Source organism: Nothobranchius furzeri, chromosome 9 (assembly GCF_043380555.1).
Source record: "Nothobranchius furzeri strain GRZ-AD chromosome 9, NfurGRZ-RIMD1, whole genome shotgun sequence".
NCBI lineage: Eukaryota > Metazoa > Chordata > Actinopteri > Cyprinodontiformes > Nothobranchiidae > Nothobranchius > Nothobranchius furzeri.
In genome coordinates, this window is record NC_091749.1 from 47,102,105 (window position 1) to 47,121,356 (window position 19,252).

The following is a 19,252-nucleotide window of genomic DNA, read 5'->3' on the forward strand; positions in this document are numbered from 1 at the left end:
TCAAAGAGAAGATGGCCGTGGCGAGAGAAACCTTGTATGCTGTCAAGTGGTATGGCATCCGCTCTGTAACCCTTTTGAGTGACCACATGGGAACCGACTGAGGTTGAGAGGTTTCATCAATTTATATTATTTTATCATATTATTTTATTTTGCTTAACATATTATTTTAATGAACAAAACAAAACCCCAAGAGATCCTTGATCAAATGTTTGTTGTATTCTGATGTTTTGCTGTTCAATTAAATGTTAACATTTTTCATTTATTGTTTATCTTTTAATGCTGGTTGTGTTAATAAAATGCATCATAGAACAACTTGGTGTTTTACTACCTTTGCTGTACAATGTTGCCTTGAAGCAACAAATCAAAATTAGTATTTCGGGGGAATGGGGGTCAAACTTCTTTGTTGATGTATTTGTAGCGACCCCAAAGCTTCCCCAAAATTGGATGAAATATTTTTTCAAAAAAATAAAAAAAAAGTAATGCAGTAGACTGGGTTAGGAAATAAAAATAAATCTCAATCCAACATTCTTGCAGAAGTTGGCACTGGCAGCCCAGAATGTCTATATGAAGTATTATATTTCCAAAATAATGACGGTAGCAAAATTTAGAAATTTTCAGTCGTTTGTAATTAATCGTGTAATATCCTTACGCACCACAAGCCAAACTTAGGTTTGTGAACGCCTGTCAGACAAAGCGCAGGGCAGCAGACACCCTGAGGCAGGGTCACGTGACTAAACTACGCTAGCTAACGACAACCGCTGTCAGGAATCACACTGAGTAACAAAACCCTGTAAAAGTCAAGAAGGCACGCAGGTGCGGAGTGTATGGCAAGTAAATAATTAGTGCTTTTTTAAATTTCCGAATACGTTCATGAAACACAGACGGTAAAATTAGCTCGAGTGGCTAAGTTAAACTTGTTTTATATCGTGTGTGGGCTGTTGTTGGCCTTGTGCGGATTGACCATGAAGCTAATCTGACTTGAACATCCTGTTAGTTGTTTTTCAAGTGATGTTTGCTAGTTAATGACCGAACGCTTGACGCATTTAAATATTGATAACTGTAGCTGAGGAATCGATCCTAAACTCTAGTTAGCTTGTTTGTTTAAACGTAGTAAGTTAAATTTCTCAAGAATGGATAACTATCTCAGCTAATGCTAGCAGTAAGTATCTAGTCAGAAACGACACGAAATTCGCCACAGGCGATTACTTGATAGAAAAAAAAATATGTAAGTGCCTTTTGTTCTTTAGATTTCTCTTTAAAGAACCGTTTTAACATAAATGTAAATACTGTCCTTGCTTATTTTTAAACTCCAAAGTTACCAAAGTATCATAACTTAAAAAGGCTAATGTTTGTAGTCACCAACAACCGTTTCAGCAGCAATAATGTGCATGTATCTGTTTTGCGAAGTTAAGAAGTGGGTTAAAAAAAGCAAAGAGAGCTTTTTCATATTTTATCGCGCGTTGCAGTCATCAACAAGTTTATAATTCTTAAATACGTCTTTAATCTTCATGATAATCTAATAATCTACTCTCTGAAGTCTACGTTTAAGGAAGCTGTTACAGCAAACGTGGGAATGCATTGATGTTTACCCAGGCTTGATGTAAATACAAATTTAACCTCATAAAGTAAAATAATGCATTGAAATAATAAAGAAAACGTTTTTTTCCTGTGACCTTTAGGTAACTGATGTAGTGACTTAGTTCTCCCTTTTACATTCTAACGTATAAACATCTTCAGTGTTTGAATCAGTCTGCATAAGCATGGAGAGTCTTGGATGAAACATCACCAATACTTTGTGTAAAGTAGGTCTGTAGTGAAACGAAATCCATTAAATTTGTCTGACTGCATTCAGATCAACACCTTTACGTGTTCAACACAAAGTATTTTACATTGTAGATGTAAAGCAGCAGTGGAAAACTACACATTAAACAGTAAAAAGAAAAAAAAGTCTAAATAAAGAAGGGTCAGAAATAGATACATGTCATTGTGTTGACAGATCCCATTTAAAGTATTATTTTAAAAACATTTGTATAATTAATGCAGTGCTGACATTCATGTGTCACTCCCTTTAAGTTTTGAGCCATATTAACTTTATTTCTTCAAGTTTTAATTCATAATTTAAAGCTTTCAAATTATTTATGAAGTTAGGATATGAATAGGAGAAATTTGAATTTACTGGTTGCAGCAAACAATTTTGTTTGGAAGAAAAAGGCAGTGGGATTTCTCTTAAAGAGCAAGTCACCCCCAAATCCACTTTTTTTCCTGAGAAACTATATAAATGCATGTCTAATCGTGCTGCAGACACGTGTCGTCAATAGTTTAGCACTTAAGTGCCTTTTTGTTCATTTTCATTTTCTGCCTAAAACTGTCAGTGTTGTGCTGTTGTCAGGTAAAAACTCTGCACTGCATTTGAATAAAAATCTGTCATTGCTATTGGCTAAGAGGTAGGGATGCACCGATACGATACTGGTATTGGTGCCGATACCAATACCAGTATCAGTATCGGTAAAAGTTAACCGATACAATGCAGTTGCTTGAAAATGGCTTCACTGTAACTTGTCATTTCTGTTCACCTAATATTTTAGTCTTGTGATGATTTCCATTCATATATTTTATCTACCTCACAGTCTTTTCCTGTTGAAAGCAGAGAAGAAAATAAAATCTGTATTCCAAATCATTGCATTTTTTTGTGTGGTAGAAGTATCGGTATTGGTAATCGGTATCGGCGTGTACTCAGATCCAAGTATCTGTATCGTATCGGTTTGGAAAAAAGTGGTATCGTTGCATCCCTACTAAGAGGGACCCTAGAACGTTAGCTGGTACATTATGTCACAATGTGGTGAGCCCGTGTGTGCGTGTAATTGTTAGCAGCTCCGCCCTCTTGGCAAGGCAACAGTATTTGTTGCATTTTTCAAACATGAAGTGGGAGTGGAGTAATACTCTGGTAGGGGGTGACTTGCTCTTTAAGCATGGAGGTGTGTGAGTCATGCATCAAGCTTTTGTGTCATCAAGCTGTACAACAAACAAAAGCAGATTTTATAAATACCACATCATCAAATTCACATATGTTGAAAAATATGAAGATAAGATGTCTGTACTTATTTGATTGGTGGCAGTTTTAACTTTTTATTAGACTCCAAATGTAATAATTTGGCATGTTCCTAATTTGTAAGAATGTAATCGGCGATATTAATATTGGCATCCCTATGGGGTTTTTCCTTCATGTATATTAGCATTGTGCTAACCACACGCTGCCAGTCAAATCACAGCCTTTGCGATTAGAAAATCTCCTTTTGTCACATCGCAATTTAATTGCATATGCAATTAATCATTCAGCCCTAGTAGATACCTTCCACTAGTGTTCCTACCCCAACCACAAAACAGTTTCTGGTAAGCAGAGGGACACATAGTGCTGTCCAACGTGAAGTTGCTCAAGTTTCTGGCTCAAGAATCACTGAAACCAGTGAAAGCAGTAGCTTATGTTTAACACTCCCTAGTGTTACTTTAAGCTCTTAAACATTTCGGTGCAAAAATCTTTTGCTCATTTTGCTGATGTGACCTTTTATTTATTTATTTTTTGTGGCTATTAGGTGCAAAATGACATATCTTTATTGTTATTGTTTGGTGACCAGAAAGAATTCTTCACCATCTCATCAAGTGCAGCCCTGAGGATAGGTGTGTGTGTGTGTGTGTGTGTGTGTGTGTGTGTGTGTGTGTGTGTGTGTGTGTGTGTGTGTGTGTGTGTGTGTGTGTGTGTGTGTGTGTGTGTGTGAAACAGGGTGGACCTGCTAGCTGTAAAGAAACCACTTCTTCTTCCATCGGTGGGCGTGCGTGGGAACATGACCAAGTGGAAACCTTAGTTCCTAAAATCACTGACATCTTCATTTCAAACCAAGTTTGTTGCTGAACGTGGAAATTCTGTTTTGCTTCTCAAGTGAGAGCTGCATCCGCTTTTACTCTGAAAACTGAGGATTTCCCACCCAGCCTTGCTGACAATACTTGTTTCAAACAAGTTGTTTGCTGATGTTTTCCCTCTCTGGGTCTAAATGCAGTTTTATTTCTGTCGCTGGGACTTGCACAGACTACCACCCACCGTTGTTGTTGACTGTGAAATTTCCAGTTCTATGTTTTGCATAAAACTCCAAACCCAAAACGTAATGAATTTGTCAGCATTTGCAGTTCTTCAAAACCAACAGAATGAAGGAATTTTGTAACAGATTAATTTGCTTACATCATTAAGTGAGTTGTGAACTTGTTTATCAGCAGCAGACATATCAGATGAGAAGCGTTCCCATTCTTTTAGTCAAACGGAAACGTCTGATTTGGGTTCTAATCTGCTGATGGAGTATGAGACGGCAAAATCAGGTTTTGTACATTTCAGGTGATCCTAGGAGATGTTATTGATTTTGTTGCTACTTTCATTTCCAGTGGTTTATGAAAACAGACGCACGGACAAAGGTGAATGACCGATAAGATGCAGGGAACATTGGACCTTACCAGCCAGATCAGGGTGGGGACAACACGAGGGGTTAAACATGTTTTACAGCCAGAGAGAGTGAATTCAGTCAGTAAAGCTAATTATTACACCTGCTGTCTATAGATTAGAGCTGCTTTTAAATGGTTAACTTAGAAATCACACCTGAGACTCATTTGAACATATTTGACATATTGATCTCTAGTCATTCAATATGTTCCGAGTTTCAATATCACCCGCTAGTCTTTTACTTAGATGGTGGATATGTTTGCAGTATGGTTTTGTTATTTTCTAGAAGATAATAGAACATTTGTAGTAGGATTTCTAATATATTGCACTTTTAATCTAAGGAAATTTCTCAAGTCTTTTTCACAAATAACCTCTTTCCTCTTTATTTTATATAATTTTTACAGTAGTTCAGACAACATACAGGTAAGGATTACTATCAGTGAACCGCATTCATTAATATAATAAATTATTTTTCAATAATTTGAAGCCAGATCATGAAATATTTTTGTATTTGGGTGGTATTATTTTGGGTTTAGCACCACGGTGGTTCTGAGTTTGGAGTGGAACAAATGACCCAGAGTAACCTCTGGTGTTCCCTGTTTCACCCTGTCTCCTCCCTCTCTGTTTTTCCTCTCGTCTCCCATAGGGTGTTGTTGAAAGGGACTTTTTTCTGTTCACTGTTTTCTAAGATACTGAGTCATTAAACTTCTGCACAATAATTCACAGGGATCCTGACGCACTGGAAGGCTCATCAGGCGAAATACTCCTTCATCAACGCAGAGCTGTCGGCGGTCCGAGGATGTGGACTCATCAGGGGAAGATGGATGGGCAGTGAATCAGCTTCAGAGGTACGGTCGCTCTTGGCTTCCACATGATCACTGTTGCAGGTCAGTTTGAGCATTGGATGCTGTAGCCAAGACTAAACAGTCGTGAAACATTACAACCTTCCTCTTTGTGGTATCAAAAGTGCTAGTTTCCTTTTTATGTCGTGGGTTTTTATCTTTGACCGTTTGAAATGGTTACTACTCAGGAAAATAACTTGCATCACCCACATAGCAGCTATTTTATCGCCTTCAGGTTTACTACGGGGTTTCCCTTGAACACAGAATTTTGTATCTTTTTTCTTGCTTTATTTTTATTGTCTTCTTTGTAAAGTTGTGAGATTAGTGCTACTTTAGTTCCTATTATTATTATTATTATTATTATTATTATTTATTGCCATGAAGGTTTTTCCACCCCTGGACCTTGTGTGCTGAAGCAGGTGGAAGGGTCCCATCCGTGTGATGGGGAGTTTCTGGTAAATTTTTCCATCGTGGTTTCTGACCTGTTTACTTGTTTAGAGATAAATATACAAACATGATATCCGTACAACAGTTTGAGATGACAAAAGTTTAGCTTCTGTACATTTTTAACTAGTTAAACTGGCATCTCACCTTTATGTTAATATTGTTTTATTTGATACATTCCACTTTGAACTGCACCAATCCAGCAACTGCTGCATTTTAATAACTAGTATTTAAGGTGAATACACCATTATTTGCACAAGAATAATTTTTGTTTTAAACTCTCAGTGACACAATTTGCAGGGGGAATTTTTCTTGGCGTCTGGAAAAACATCTCCTTCTGCCCCCCCTGTATTTGACTTTCTGCCCCCTGTATTTTGGTCCAAGATCACCACTGGGCTGGCCCTGTTAAACACATTCTACACCCCTGCTTAGTAGAATTAATTAAGTATTTTTAAGCCAGTATAAAAATGACTGATACACAAATGTACATATTTGGCATTATTGACCAGTATCTTTGATTTAATTTATTTGTTAAGAACATCAAGATGCATTACAGTGAACATTATAATAAAGTACATTTTTCTAGTGCAGAGAGGAGACAACCCATAGAAGCACTGATTTGATCTCATTGCAGAGAAAAATAGAACAGGTCAGATGCACCTAATAAATAAAATTACTAACATAAACTCAGGAATCTGTTTCTTTGCTTCATTGTTCTGGTGCTGAAAATATCACTAATGCCGATCAAAGGACATACACAGATGAATGCACCTTATTATTTGGAAATTAGTGGGTGTGGTTTACATCAATATTTATTTTAAATCTGAAATTGATATGGAATGATCAGAAGTTGATATGTGTATTGTTTATTTGAAAACTATTTACAGAGCAGCCTCAGAATTGAGATTAATATTTTTGATCACAATAGTAAAGAAACTATTACAGAACAAGTTTTTCAGTAAAATCAGAACATTAATATTTAAGTGCATTTGATTAAACTGATTTTTTGCTAACGTTGTTGGCATTTTTCCCACACACAGTTAAACAAAACAATGTTGATGTGTGTTGTGTGTGTGAGAGAGAGGGGGGGGGGGGGGGGGGGGGGAGTTAAAATAATTTTAAAAACCCGACCGGAGCGGAGGCAGTGACCGACGCATGCACGAGCTGTTTTCAGCTCTGTCTTGTCAAATGCACGTACGTTACGAAAAAAGTAACTTTAAATATTCAAGCGAAAAAGAGGCGAGCTGAAGAAAACCTAGGGAGCACTGAAGAAACGTGAGCAACAGTGAAGCAAGCACAGAGAGATCTGTTACAGTCTGTGTGTGTGCGTGGGCCGGAGCAGAGTTTTGTGTGTAGGGAGGGGCATGCGCTCCATGTGACTGGCCAATCACAGGGCGTGAAGGCAGTCAGTTCCCCGATGAGGATTTTTCTTCAGCACAATTACAGATATTCACGAGTTTTACTTGTTTCATGCTCGTATTTGTCAAAAATGCTTTATCTGCGGCTCATCCCTAGCTGTAACCACCCTGCCCTGCCTCCTCCTCCTTGCTGCCTGCCGGCTGTGATCACAAGCAACAACAGAGTAGTTCCCGCAGCTTCTTCGGGAAACAGCGCAAAAAAAAAATCTATAAAACGGGATCTTGCAGCCGTGCGGGCCGCCACGGCTATGCCTATGTAAGGGAAACAATGCAGATAAACAAATGGAAACAAGGGGGGAAAAGTATCGGTTGTTAATATCGGCCCAGTTTTATTTATCGGACAGATACCGATATGTTAAAAAATGACTAACATCAGCCAATACCGATATTGATGCTGATATATTGTGCATTCGTAATCCATATTTAATTATTCATTAAAACAACAGATTCCAGAGGACTTTTATTTCTATAAATGAAGCTAATAAACAGAATCATGAATTATTCAAAATTTTGTTAATTGTTTCTATAATAGAACTAGATAATTCAGCATTTTTATTCCAAAGTGAACTTTATTCTCTACTGGCTGGTTAACTTTGGCTGAAGATGATGCCTGTGCGTCTGCTGAATCAGTTTCCTGAAATGTGTCTCCTTGTGGCGCATGACAGACTTTCGTTTCTGCTTTTACATCCAGTTGGTTTTGGTTTACAGATTTTTATACAAGCTGGATCTGAAATTCACTCCAACTCTACTTATGGTCTCAGAACTTTCTAAGAACAACAAAAAGCTGCATATGAGCCCAATTAAAGCTCCATCATTGATGCGGGTCACATCTTTGTTTTCAGTCAGAACCTGTTCGAGGCTCGTTGTCTGCATATATCATCACTTCTCTGGAAATCTACTGTCCTCTTAAAAGCTAACAGAAAAAAAAAACATTTACTATCTAATAAAACTCCAGCTGTTAATCACATTCAGACTCCAGAAACACCTGCTTAACCTTGAAGATCCAATCATCTGTCCAGTGGAGGTCCAGTTCTGCTAGATTTGATCACTTTTATCACAACAATTTTTTTTCTTTTCAGGTTAAACAAACATGCTGCTACCATGAAGTCTCATGAGATTATTTGATTCCACAGGTACACGTTGATTTCGTAATGACAAGCTGCTGTGCAGAAGATGTCCACGTTGTCTGTGACTGATATCCCAGATGTTGGTCATGGTAAGAGAAGAATTTTTCATATTGAGAGATCAGACTGACAGGATATATTCTTCCAAAACCCATTTGTGCATTTTTACAATATATATTTGGATTTTTAAAGTAGTTTTTGTAACGTTTCTGGTGTATCCTGGGGTCAAGCCTCTCAGGAATGTCAGATTTGTGCTAAAGTAAACGTGTAACGTGACTTTGATACTAGGGATGCACCGATACCTCTTTTTTCCAAACCGGTGCGATACCGATGCTTGGATCTGAGTACTCGCCGACGCCGATTACCGATGCCGATACTTCCACCACACAAAAAAATGCAAAGATTTGGAATACAGATTTCATTTTCTTCTCTTCTTTCAACAGGAAAAGACTGTGAGGTAGATAAAAAGTAAAATATATGAATGGAAATCATCACAAGACTAAAATATTAGGTGAACAGAAATGACAAGTTACAGTGAAGCCATTTTCAAGCAACTGCATTGGTATCGGTTCCTGGTATCGGTTAACTTTTACCGATACCAACACTGGTATTGGTATTGGTATCGGCACCGATACCAGTATCAGTATCGGTGCATCCCTGTTTGATGCCAATCTAAAGGTTTATAAAAGTGTTCGTTTGAGCTTCTGATTTTTAGGAGATAGCAACTTCTCTTGGAGTTGGGTCCATTCAGACAAGCTATGTTTCATCTACAACATGTAAAGATGATGTTAATCATTATAATTTATAACCTTCACACAGAAACGCACCTCAACATTTCTAACAGTAAAATCTTTGAATGGGTGTTACATAAACATCCATAAATGAAACGTTGATAAGAAGTCCCTAAAGAAAGAGTTCTTTTAGAAATTCAAAGCTGCTCTCTATTCTTTTATTTTGTATGATATTCTGTCCATTTGTGAAGTATTTACCCTGGCCACCTGTTAAAACAGACAAGGGTGAGTGGAAGCACGGTTGAACAATAGTTCTTTGTTCTGAACACGTTTGTTTCTCCTCGTTCAGATGAAAGTAAGGTGTTCCACGGGGCCTCTGAGCTGCAGCTGGACTGCATGGTTGAGGAGAGCAATGGAAGTGCTACAATCAAGCCCGATGGCCAGCTGTCACTGACCCCCCTCCCCCAGCCAAATGACTTCCCCGTCCCCTCACACAACGGCCCATCGCTGACCGACATGAGCAGCCCTCTGCCAGTGGAGCTATGTGACATAAAAGTGGATCCATCTGCAAACGATGCATCTGGCAGCTTAGGTGAGCAGAAAGTACCAACAGGAAGTTCTCTCGTGGTGAAGTGATAAACTGTTAAAATACGGCTCTACTACATTTTGGAGGGAAAAACAGCCATGAAACCTAAAAATGTTGGCCTGACTATTCTGAGCCCAGATCAGTTATGTAGAGAAGATGTTCTTACATTTAATTAGAAACCATAAAATGTGAAATATCACCAGATATGAAATGTCACCTTAATGGATCTTTGAGTAAATTTAACCAGAAAATCGGATCTTTTTATTGCAGGGATTGAGCAACACTTCGTATTAACTTCAAGGAAAGGGAGTTAGTCAGGTTTAAAAGTTTAAAGATTTATTGCTAAACAAATTAAACAAGACTAGGGCTGCAGCTATCGAATATTTTTGTAATCGAGTACTCTATCGAATATTCTATCAATTAATCGAGTACTCTAATAAATTACCCTTTTGCGTTTGTAAACCATTATATCAAACAGCATGTTATAAAATATGAAAGGCCTCTTAAAATGAGCAATTGCCAGTTATTCTTCAAGTTTTATTCAAAATTAGTTTTCAAAACTTCAGCACTTCAACTTTACTTCACAGTAAACAAATGCGAGCGGCTGCGGCCCAAACAACACCAGAACCGCTCACGGCGTATGCGCAAACATGGCTCACCAGCTATTTCCCTATTAACACACGTCCGTTTTAATTTCTACACTTTTTTTGCCTCACACTAACAAGGATTGTCGAGAAAGCATGTTTGCCGTGGTTATGTCAAGTTATACTGATCACACAACATTTATTTACTTTCTTTCGTTTTCCTCCGTCACTCTCATAAATAACTGTGTCCTCCTGCAGCAATCCAGAGGGACAACGGACATCAACAAACAACACAGTAAAAAGTCCCACGTGTTGTAAAAACTGCTATTTTTAGCACATTTTAAGTCCGACGTGTTGCTACCAGACGTACGGTGTGAGCTGAAACTGAGTGCTACAAACGAAAAAGTCGCAGTGTCCGCAGAATATATAGAAATACAGGCTAAAGTACATTATCTTGTAGAGGCTCCGAGTCCACTTGCAGAAGAGACATTTACATGTGGATGTTTCCTGGTCAGGCATGGAGGATGTGGTGTTGTGGTAGGCTAAATCCATTTTACAGTATTTACACTGGACTACGTTTTCCGCCTTACGGCGTGAAAAATGGTCCCACACCTTTGACATTTTCTGTCTTTTTCGCACTCCACCGGGGTCCACGTTGTCCGCCATGGCTTAAGAGAAAGTTAAGTTTTTTTTTTCGAAAGTTAAGTTACATTCGCTACTCGCGTGTGCATTCAGTGCAGTATGTATGTGCGTCATTTATTTCGGTCCGGGTGAAACATGACCCCGGGTGATTGCAAAGCCATGAATTAATTAAACATGAATTAAACGAAGCCTCGAGGCAGAGAATTTGACTCGAGGATTTTTTTGTACTCGAATTATTCGAGATACTCGAGGAATCATTTCAGCCCTAAACAAGACTAACTTTACACACTAGGTGTATGCTGTAATTAAGGTGAAGTAAGACTGAGGATGGTGTATGTGTGAAGTATGTTCAGAACCAGCAAATCCGGAGAAACGATTAGTTCTGATGGGAGTGAAGATGATGTTTCACTCTAAGCTTTGGTTTGGAGATTTATAACACACATTGAGACGCCATTCTGTCGGTCTACGTACCTTTGGCGGAAGTCCCCGTTAGATCAGGAATGTCGAGGTCCAGCTTGACCTCCTCTGGAACCGAAGCCTGTAGATAAGCAGCGGTTGCCGACCAGATCAGTCTTGAGATACTTCCAGGTCACGACAGTTTTATTGGCATCTAGCAAGACCCTGCAAGGGGTCGTGATGGTTCAGCTTTTATTCTGAAAGGAACCGTTGCAGCGGGTGGAACATGCAACAGATTTAATCCAGCTTGTCGTTAGGTTCTTTCGGCTTTAAGAGGAAAGTTACGGATTGGCCACACTGACGACTTCTCCAGAATGCTATGAACTGAAGTTAAGATGACGTGGGCATAGTTTTATAATTTGGATGTTTTGATTTACGGTTGAATCAAAAAAAGGACAACCAGAGGGGATTTACCAAGCACCAACAAAACCACGCCTCGCCAGTTTTAGAATCATTGCATTGGCTCCCCGTATGTTTCAGGATCAATTTTAAGGTTCTTCTAATGGTTTTTAAGTGTCTTAACGGTCTTGGGCCTTCTTATCTATCAGAACTGCTTTTACAATATGAACCCTCGCGGACTCTGCGCTCCTCTGGCAGGCGTCTCCTGGTCATCCCTAAAGTCAGGACACAAACTCACGGCGAGGCGTCCTTCCAGTGTTATGGCCCTCGCCTCTGGAACGAGCTGCCAGAGGACCTCAGGGCCGCAGAGAACGTTCATGTTTTTAAGTCAAGACTCAAGACCCATCTTTTTAGGTTAGCTTTTATCTAAATATTTACTACAGTTTTATTTCTCGTTTTACATGATTATATTTTATTACTTGCTTTGCATGTTCTATATGACTATATTTTAGCACAGTTTTATTATTTAAATTATTATTTTACTGTCTATGATTTTATTTATTACTTATTTTTTAATTGTTGTCATTTATATTAGCTCTTTTATTACATTTTTACTCATTTTAATCCAGTGTTTTCCTCTGTGGGGGCCCTCTGCCCCGGGAGCGGTGGTCGACTGTAGCTTCCTGGGCGCTCTATAGGTGGGGGGTCTATGCTCCCCCTCCACTGAGCGCCCTGACTTAGTGTGGAAGACCTGATGCTGCCGGGACAGACGGCTCCTCTGATGGCGTTTCCTTGCGTTACCATACTTGGCTCATCTGGACTCAGCCTAATATAATTTTGACTCGTGTGTGTGTGTGTGTGTGTGTGTGTGTGTGCGTGTGATTGCATATGTTTGTTAATGTTTTTAACCTGTTATGGGAATCGGGTCATTTTGTAAAGCACTTTGAATAACACTTTGTTTGAAAAGCGCTTTAGAAATAAAATTTGATTGATTGATTGATTGATTGATTGGATCAGAAAAAGAAAATGTGTCATGTGACTTTAAGCATTACGTGGATGATAATGTCTAGTGCAGCTAGTTTAAAGTTGTATTACTTATTAAAATACTACTGAACATAAACATTGTCATTTCACAGATTGGTTCACATTTTATTATTGGACCAACACTTAGTTTGATTAGCTTATTAAAAATAGAGTTCTTCTGATTTATTGAAAAGAAAGTGTTCGTCTTCTTCTTCTCTTGAGCTGGAAAATAAGAAACAGTTTAGAAGCAGAGCATGAGACCTTGAGCAATATCTCATGCAGATTAGTTCTTGTCAGAAACGTCTGGTTTTGCTTTGAGCAGAGCAAAGCAGAGCAGGGCCTTTTAGGTCAGAAGTGGACAATTCATCACGCTACAGTTATGACAGCATTCTTAAAACAACTGGACGGACAGCTTTTGCTGACAAGACAAACCAGTTGTTTTGTTAGTCTTGTCATAATCTCAGCCATGACCGTCTCTTATTTTACTTTTTAATGATGCTTCATGTTGCTCACTGTGACCCATCTGTAGCTGTCCTGTGTCCCGACTTGTCCACAGTTTCACATTCACACATGTACTGCACAGCAGGGTATTCTCTGCACGATACGCACTCACAACTGGAAATACTCAGCAGTCATCATGTCTGGGTTCAGCAAAAAGGAGATGAAACATTCTGCTAAAAGTATGTCTATTAGCAGTTTAAGGCAACATCTTCAGCTACTTTGTGATACTTAAGCTTGGTTTAATATACATATAATTAGACAAAAATGATCGTTATCCCAGTTGAATGGTTGGCAGTGTTTGTGTTCTACTCACTGAGAGGAATTTATAGGCTGGTGAACACTGTGCTGCTTACAGCTTCTCTTTGTGCAAACATACAGTCAGGTCCATAAATAATGGGACATTGACACAATGCTAACATTTTTGGCTCTATACACCACCACAATGGATATCAAATGAAATGAACAAGATGTGCTTTAACTGCAGACTCTTAAGCTTTTATTTGAGGGTAATTACATCCAAATCAGGTGAACGGTGTAGGAATTACAACAGTTTGCATATGTGCCTCCCACTTGTTAAGGGACCAAAAATAATGGGACAATTGGCTTCTCAGCTGTTCCATGGCCAGGTGTGTGTTATTCCCTCATTATCCCAATTACACTGAGCAGATAAAAGGTCCAGAGTTCATTTCAAGTGTGCTATTTGCATTTGGAATCTGTTGCTGTCAACTGTCAAGATGAGATCCAAAGAGCTGTCACTATCAGTGAAGCAAGCCATCATTAGGCTGAAAAAACAAAAGAAACCTTTCAGAGAGATAGCACAAACATTAGGCGTGGCCTAAACAACAGTTTGGAACATTCTCAAAAAGAAGGAACGCACTCAGCAACACCAAAAACCCGGAAGACCACGGAAAACAACTGTGGTGGATGACCAAAGAATCCTTTCCCTTGTAATGTTAGATAATTAGTATTTTGGGTTAAGTAAATTGTTTTAAGAGCTATTTATATTATTAACACTACATGAGACCAATAAGCTTTAATACTCTATTTAAATATAGAATATCACCTTGCCTGGTCTTTATTTGTTTTAGTCAGAAGATTCTAGGATTCTTTTATTCATTAAGGGATCATACACTCTTCGTTTGATTCAAGAAACAGTCAGGTTTATAAAAATTTAAGAATTTATTTTACAAACAAGACTTAATAAATTGGTTAAACAATTATACTGTGAGTGGATGGAACTAAAGGATGGTGTCTGGAACTTATGTGCGAATATAATGTATTCAGAGTCTCTATCTCAGAAATTGGAGTTCTGGATGGAAAGAATTTGGTTTGCAAATAAGCTAGAAAGTTGTTATCATCAAAACCACATACAGATGCTATCTCGCTGTGTTCTACCTCACCCGTTCTGGAGACCCCCATTTGGATCCGAGATGTCAAGGAGCCGACGACCCCACAGCACTTGGTTCATAGAAAAACCTCGATGCGACCCAGTCAGTCCTGAGATGTCTCCGGGTCACAACGATAGATGAAACAGAGCGTCTTAAAAGTAACTCTGAAGAAGTTTGCGTTAGCTTTGCACTGCAGGTACTATCTTGTTGTTCTCAGCATCGCAGGTGCAAAAAAGGTTAAAGAGTTTTGACAATGTCTCAAAATCTTTGTGGGTTAAAGAAGCTTTGCTCAGATGGCCAGTCTGAAGCTTTTCTCTAGAACCCTCGAACTGTTGAACTGTTTGAACTCTACTGAGGAAAAAAAAACCCAGAGGGACAAGTTTTAAGGATTGATGTTGTGAATTTGGCCAGCCAATCAGGGGCTGACAAGTTGGAGAGATGTTACCAAGAATCTCAGAACACACCCTCTTCGATCTGGACACTATGTGTCATGCGTTAGTTTAACTTTACTCTGTCTTGTATGAGTGCAAATGGTGATGACCTCATCCAGTAAACATGCTAAGCATATATCATTAATCACAGATCAATGAACATTTCATTGTATATAATTATAAAACCTTCTTTCTTCTGGGAATAAAGGAGTTCATTTAAAAAAGTTTCTCTGTGTAGGACCTTGGAGAAGAGAATGCTATTGTTTATCTTTTATTATCTCTCAGAGCTGCAGTCCAGTTGGTGTGAGGAAGGCAGGCTCTGATTAAAGGGACTACGTGCAGACTTCCAGTCTCCTGTGAGGGGAAAATATTGTAACTTGTGTCATAGCCAGGGGTAAGTTGACCTGGCTGTGGATCTGACCTGTGGGATCTCAAAATCAGGCCATTTCGTGACGTTACATCTCCCACCTTTTACAAGGTCACTGTGGTCCGAAAGAAACCACCTGGTGTTGTAACGTCCCAGAGGCCCAAAGGACTCCGTCGAGGAATAGCAGATGTCATGTCCCAGTTGAAGGCAGAAGGAGTGAGGAAGCATTCCCCACGCCGATGAACAGTCACGGATCATGTCTTTAAGAAGTGATTAAGTCAACAATCCGTAGATCATTTGTATATCCCCGTGACGGGAAGAATTTCAACTGCAATTGATCATTTGTAATTCCTTGAAGTGATTCTTTCAAAAAGGATAAATGAGCTCTGTGTTCCCACACAGCATAGTCCACAGGTAGGAAGAAGAGAAGTAGGGACCGGACCAGGTCCCAGGCGAACCGGAAAGCTCCCACAACCTCGGCAGGAACCACAGGACGTCCAGACTCAAGCGAGCCGGACCCTCAGGCAGCAGGCAGCCGAATCAGGCGATGGTGTAGAGAGGTCCTCCCAGGAAGCAAAGACCAATGGCGAAGCTCAGGAGAGAAGAGCAGACACAGGGCACTTCAATGTAGACACACACGGATAGACGTCTGATGCAAAATAATAAAGAAAAATATACCTAGCACTATATGTGCTATGTGAAGCAAATTATGTGAACGGAGTTCAGGTGTAGGAAATGAAATGCAGTAAACTATGTGTACTGGAAAAGTGTTGCAAAAAGAACAAAATGAATTCAACCCTTTAATATATGTAAGGGAAAATCAACTCCACTGTGCAAAAATGTTATCAAAACAGGAGGGCAAAGTAATCTGTAGCCCATGATTGGTAAAAATCAAAACAAAATTGATTATAATAGAAATCACGAAAGTAATCAGCTGCAATAAAATCATGCAGAAATGTATATCTGTGAATATATCTAAAATAATTAATAATGTAATTCCTAGTAATATAAAGAAGAAACACTAAAAATGTAAATCATTGTTGTTAGTAATCAAACCTATATGTGAATGTACCCCATAAGGAATTATAGATTAGTAGATAAAAATAAAAAAAAGTTGGATAACATAACAAGTTGTGGAATACTCCCTTTTACTGTTAAGACTTAACCATTACAGGACTCCAGGAATCCACAGCTTGACCATCCCAAGTCACTCCAAGTCTGCATGTCATGTATAGACAGGAAATACAACCATGCACACACACAAACACACTTGTGTAACCTGAAATAGGGTACGATTGGACTGATGAGTCTGGACAATAGAGATCACCCCACTTGCGATGTTGAAGGCCTAGCTGAAGGCACAGGGGGTGCAGATGGACCAGCGGCGCTGGCGGAGGCACCTGGGCAGCCGGTGCTTCACGAACAACCGGTACGAGAGCTCGAGATAAGCGGCCCCCCACGTGGCGGTCCGAGTCCCCTAGAGAGGTCAACTGTGCGGAGAAGTGACGGAACAGGAAAAATGACAACCCCAAAGACAAAGGTTTAGGCATGCAGTGACTAACACGACAGAATAAGCCGAGGACCAGGAGTAAGACACTGGTTGAAACCTGAGACCGGGATCTGCCGACAACTCACGCAGCACCCTGTTTAATGCACCAACCCGGACCATGGTCGGACCACTGAACGTAACACGATCCACCGTAGCTGGAGAAAGAGCAAAGGAGATGTTATCATAAAAAGGCAAAAACTCCACAACAGACTTATGCTCACTAGGATCCAAGTAATATAGAGAGACCTCACCTACATGGACCGTAGCACTATGTGGAACTGTCACCCATAGGGTTTGAGACAGAAGCACAACACGTGTGGACATACCATGACGCTCATAGAAAACATCCGCTTCACGAGCAGGGGTATTAACTAACCAACGTTCACCAACAACAGCAGCAGTAGTTTGAACCACATGCGAACGTGGAGTCACAGTCATAGGACACTTAGAATTACCCGACAACTCATCAATGCCACACACACCAGTGGCTCCACCACGCAGAAAAGGTGTGCCTGGACACAAGAAGTGTAGGCCATGTGTGAGCAAAACACACGCAGATCTGGAACCAACCGGATGTGCGGCATGCCCTCATGGAACGCCACAACAGGAGGCGTATGTAACCTGACATGAGTGTCGTCAACCCAGTTACCACATCTTTTAATCCATAGATGTCATCTGGAGATACAATAGGTAAGTTGATGATGAAAGCTAGCTCTCTAGCATCTGGATTGACACTTAAAGGGATAGCACTGCCCAATGAGAAAGCCAAGTGAGTCTGAAGGGCCATCGGGTCCTTCGATGTCACTCGAGCGATTGCAGACCTGACCATGACCAGGGACACGAGGTACGGAGGGATCCTCCCCATGAGGAGGGTGTCCATCGAAGCGCTCACATCCCAACCATAGTCGGACAGGCAAGTGGTCAGCATCTGTGTATGAGCATAATCAGCATCCACAAAAGAACGTAATTCGTTCACAGCGTAAGTTGTTTTACGCATAATGTCGCTATGAGTGTTGAGTACCACCATAGTCTGTTGTTCAGACATGCCCAGCTGTCTAAAGGCACGCCGCCGCTGCAGTACCGGTTACGCAGAGCAGGATATTCTCTGTTAAGCTCATCAATGTGTTAACGAACTGTGTTAATCTCGATCGAGTTGACTGAAGAGAATCTGAAATTTAAAAGAGAGCCAATTGTATTGGCTACTGAGAAAAGTTCTAGGAAACGCTTCGGCCTAATGCTGGTACCGGAAAGATCACTGCTTAAATCCGTGAATTTAAGCGCCTGGATTAGTATGTGACTGATGTCAGCTTCTGCATGCTGCGTCAGGGTACTAGTCCAGTGAGCCCTTGTTTCCGAGAGATTGCCCAAGGCATTCGTCATCTTATCAGTACACGCCATAGCGGGGTCGAATTTAACGAAAATCTTTTGTGTGAATAGACAATAGTTAGTCATTAATAGACCTGGGCGGTCTCGGAGTGTGATACCCGAAGAGGGCCCAGGTTCGTACAGACACGTTAGAGGAGGCTGAGAATGAATCTCAGCTGTGGTCGATATCAGACCGATGCACGCGATTAACAAAACATATTTTGTCAGAGCTGAAAATGGAAATCCAGAATGTTTTAGATTGTAGACTTGCACGGCCTTGCGAGGGTTCGGCGCAGGTGAGTGCTCTGGAGGGCCCTCAGTCGACGCGCAGGTGCAGTCAGAGAGATCAGGGTCAGCCAGTAGTGGAACAGGGCGTCATTCAACCTCCCCTTTGGTAGGTGAGTCACCAACCTCGGGGCTAGAGGTCACCAGCGCCAGCTGTAGTGCAGTAGGGTTAGTGATGTCATCAGCCCATCCTTCGGCAGGTGGTGGGCTTCAGCCAGAGTATCAGCGCCACCATCCATTCCCCTTTTGGCAGGAGGTGTTCTCACCGCAGGGTGCGGAGTCTCAGGTGGTGTATCGCTGCAACCGCCAACTCCTCCTAGGGTAGGTGGTTTTCCCACCACAGGGTGAAGTGGTCCTGCTGCAGAGACAACGCAGACACTATGGATGTCACTGACCTCTGAGATACTGGATCGACTGGTCAGACTGGCGCCGCCGTTGTGGTTAACAACGCCTAAAGAGGGAATGAGGTCCTCAAGAGATGCCAAGGGCATCGGTTGAGTCAGCAGAGTTCAGAGTGTCCAATCACCGAGTGAAATGACAGCCTTAAAGCGTTGGAGCAGGTCCCCTCCCAACAAGAAAGGAAAAGCTTTGACATTAGCTACAAACACTGGATGGCTCACGGACATGTCTCCCACTGTAAAGTTGAGGAACACCACGTTCGACAAGGTAATTTGACCTGAAGAGAAAGGATGGA

At 40.5% G+C, this 19,252-nt stretch overlaps 1 protein-coding gene across 6 annotated transcripts in view; it reads left to right on the forward strand.

Moving 5' to 3' along the window:
• Positions 1-709: 709 nt before the first annotated feature.
• The window catches only part of nr1h3 (nuclear receptor subfamily 1, group H, member 3), a 29,138-nt gene continuing 10,595 nt past the window's right edge, over positions 710-19,252 (forward strand). The window contains exons 1-4 of one of the 6 annotated variants that reach the window (XM_015953903.3): positions 710-813; positions 5,210-5,331; positions 8,321-8,403; positions 9,392-9,634. In XM_015953903.3, the coding sequence (XP_015809389.1) occupies positions 8,361-8,403; positions 9,392-9,634 (286 nt within the window). In that variant the 5' untranslated portion in view covers positions 710-813; positions 5,210-5,331; positions 8,321-8,360. Of the gene's footprint in view, positions 832-3,815; positions 3,935-5,130; positions 5,371-8,320; positions 8,404-9,391; positions 9,635-19,252 lie in introns of those variants that run through there. The other 5 variants (XM_015953902.3, XM_070554910.1, XM_054732249.2 and 2 more) reach the window with 5 other exon arrangements.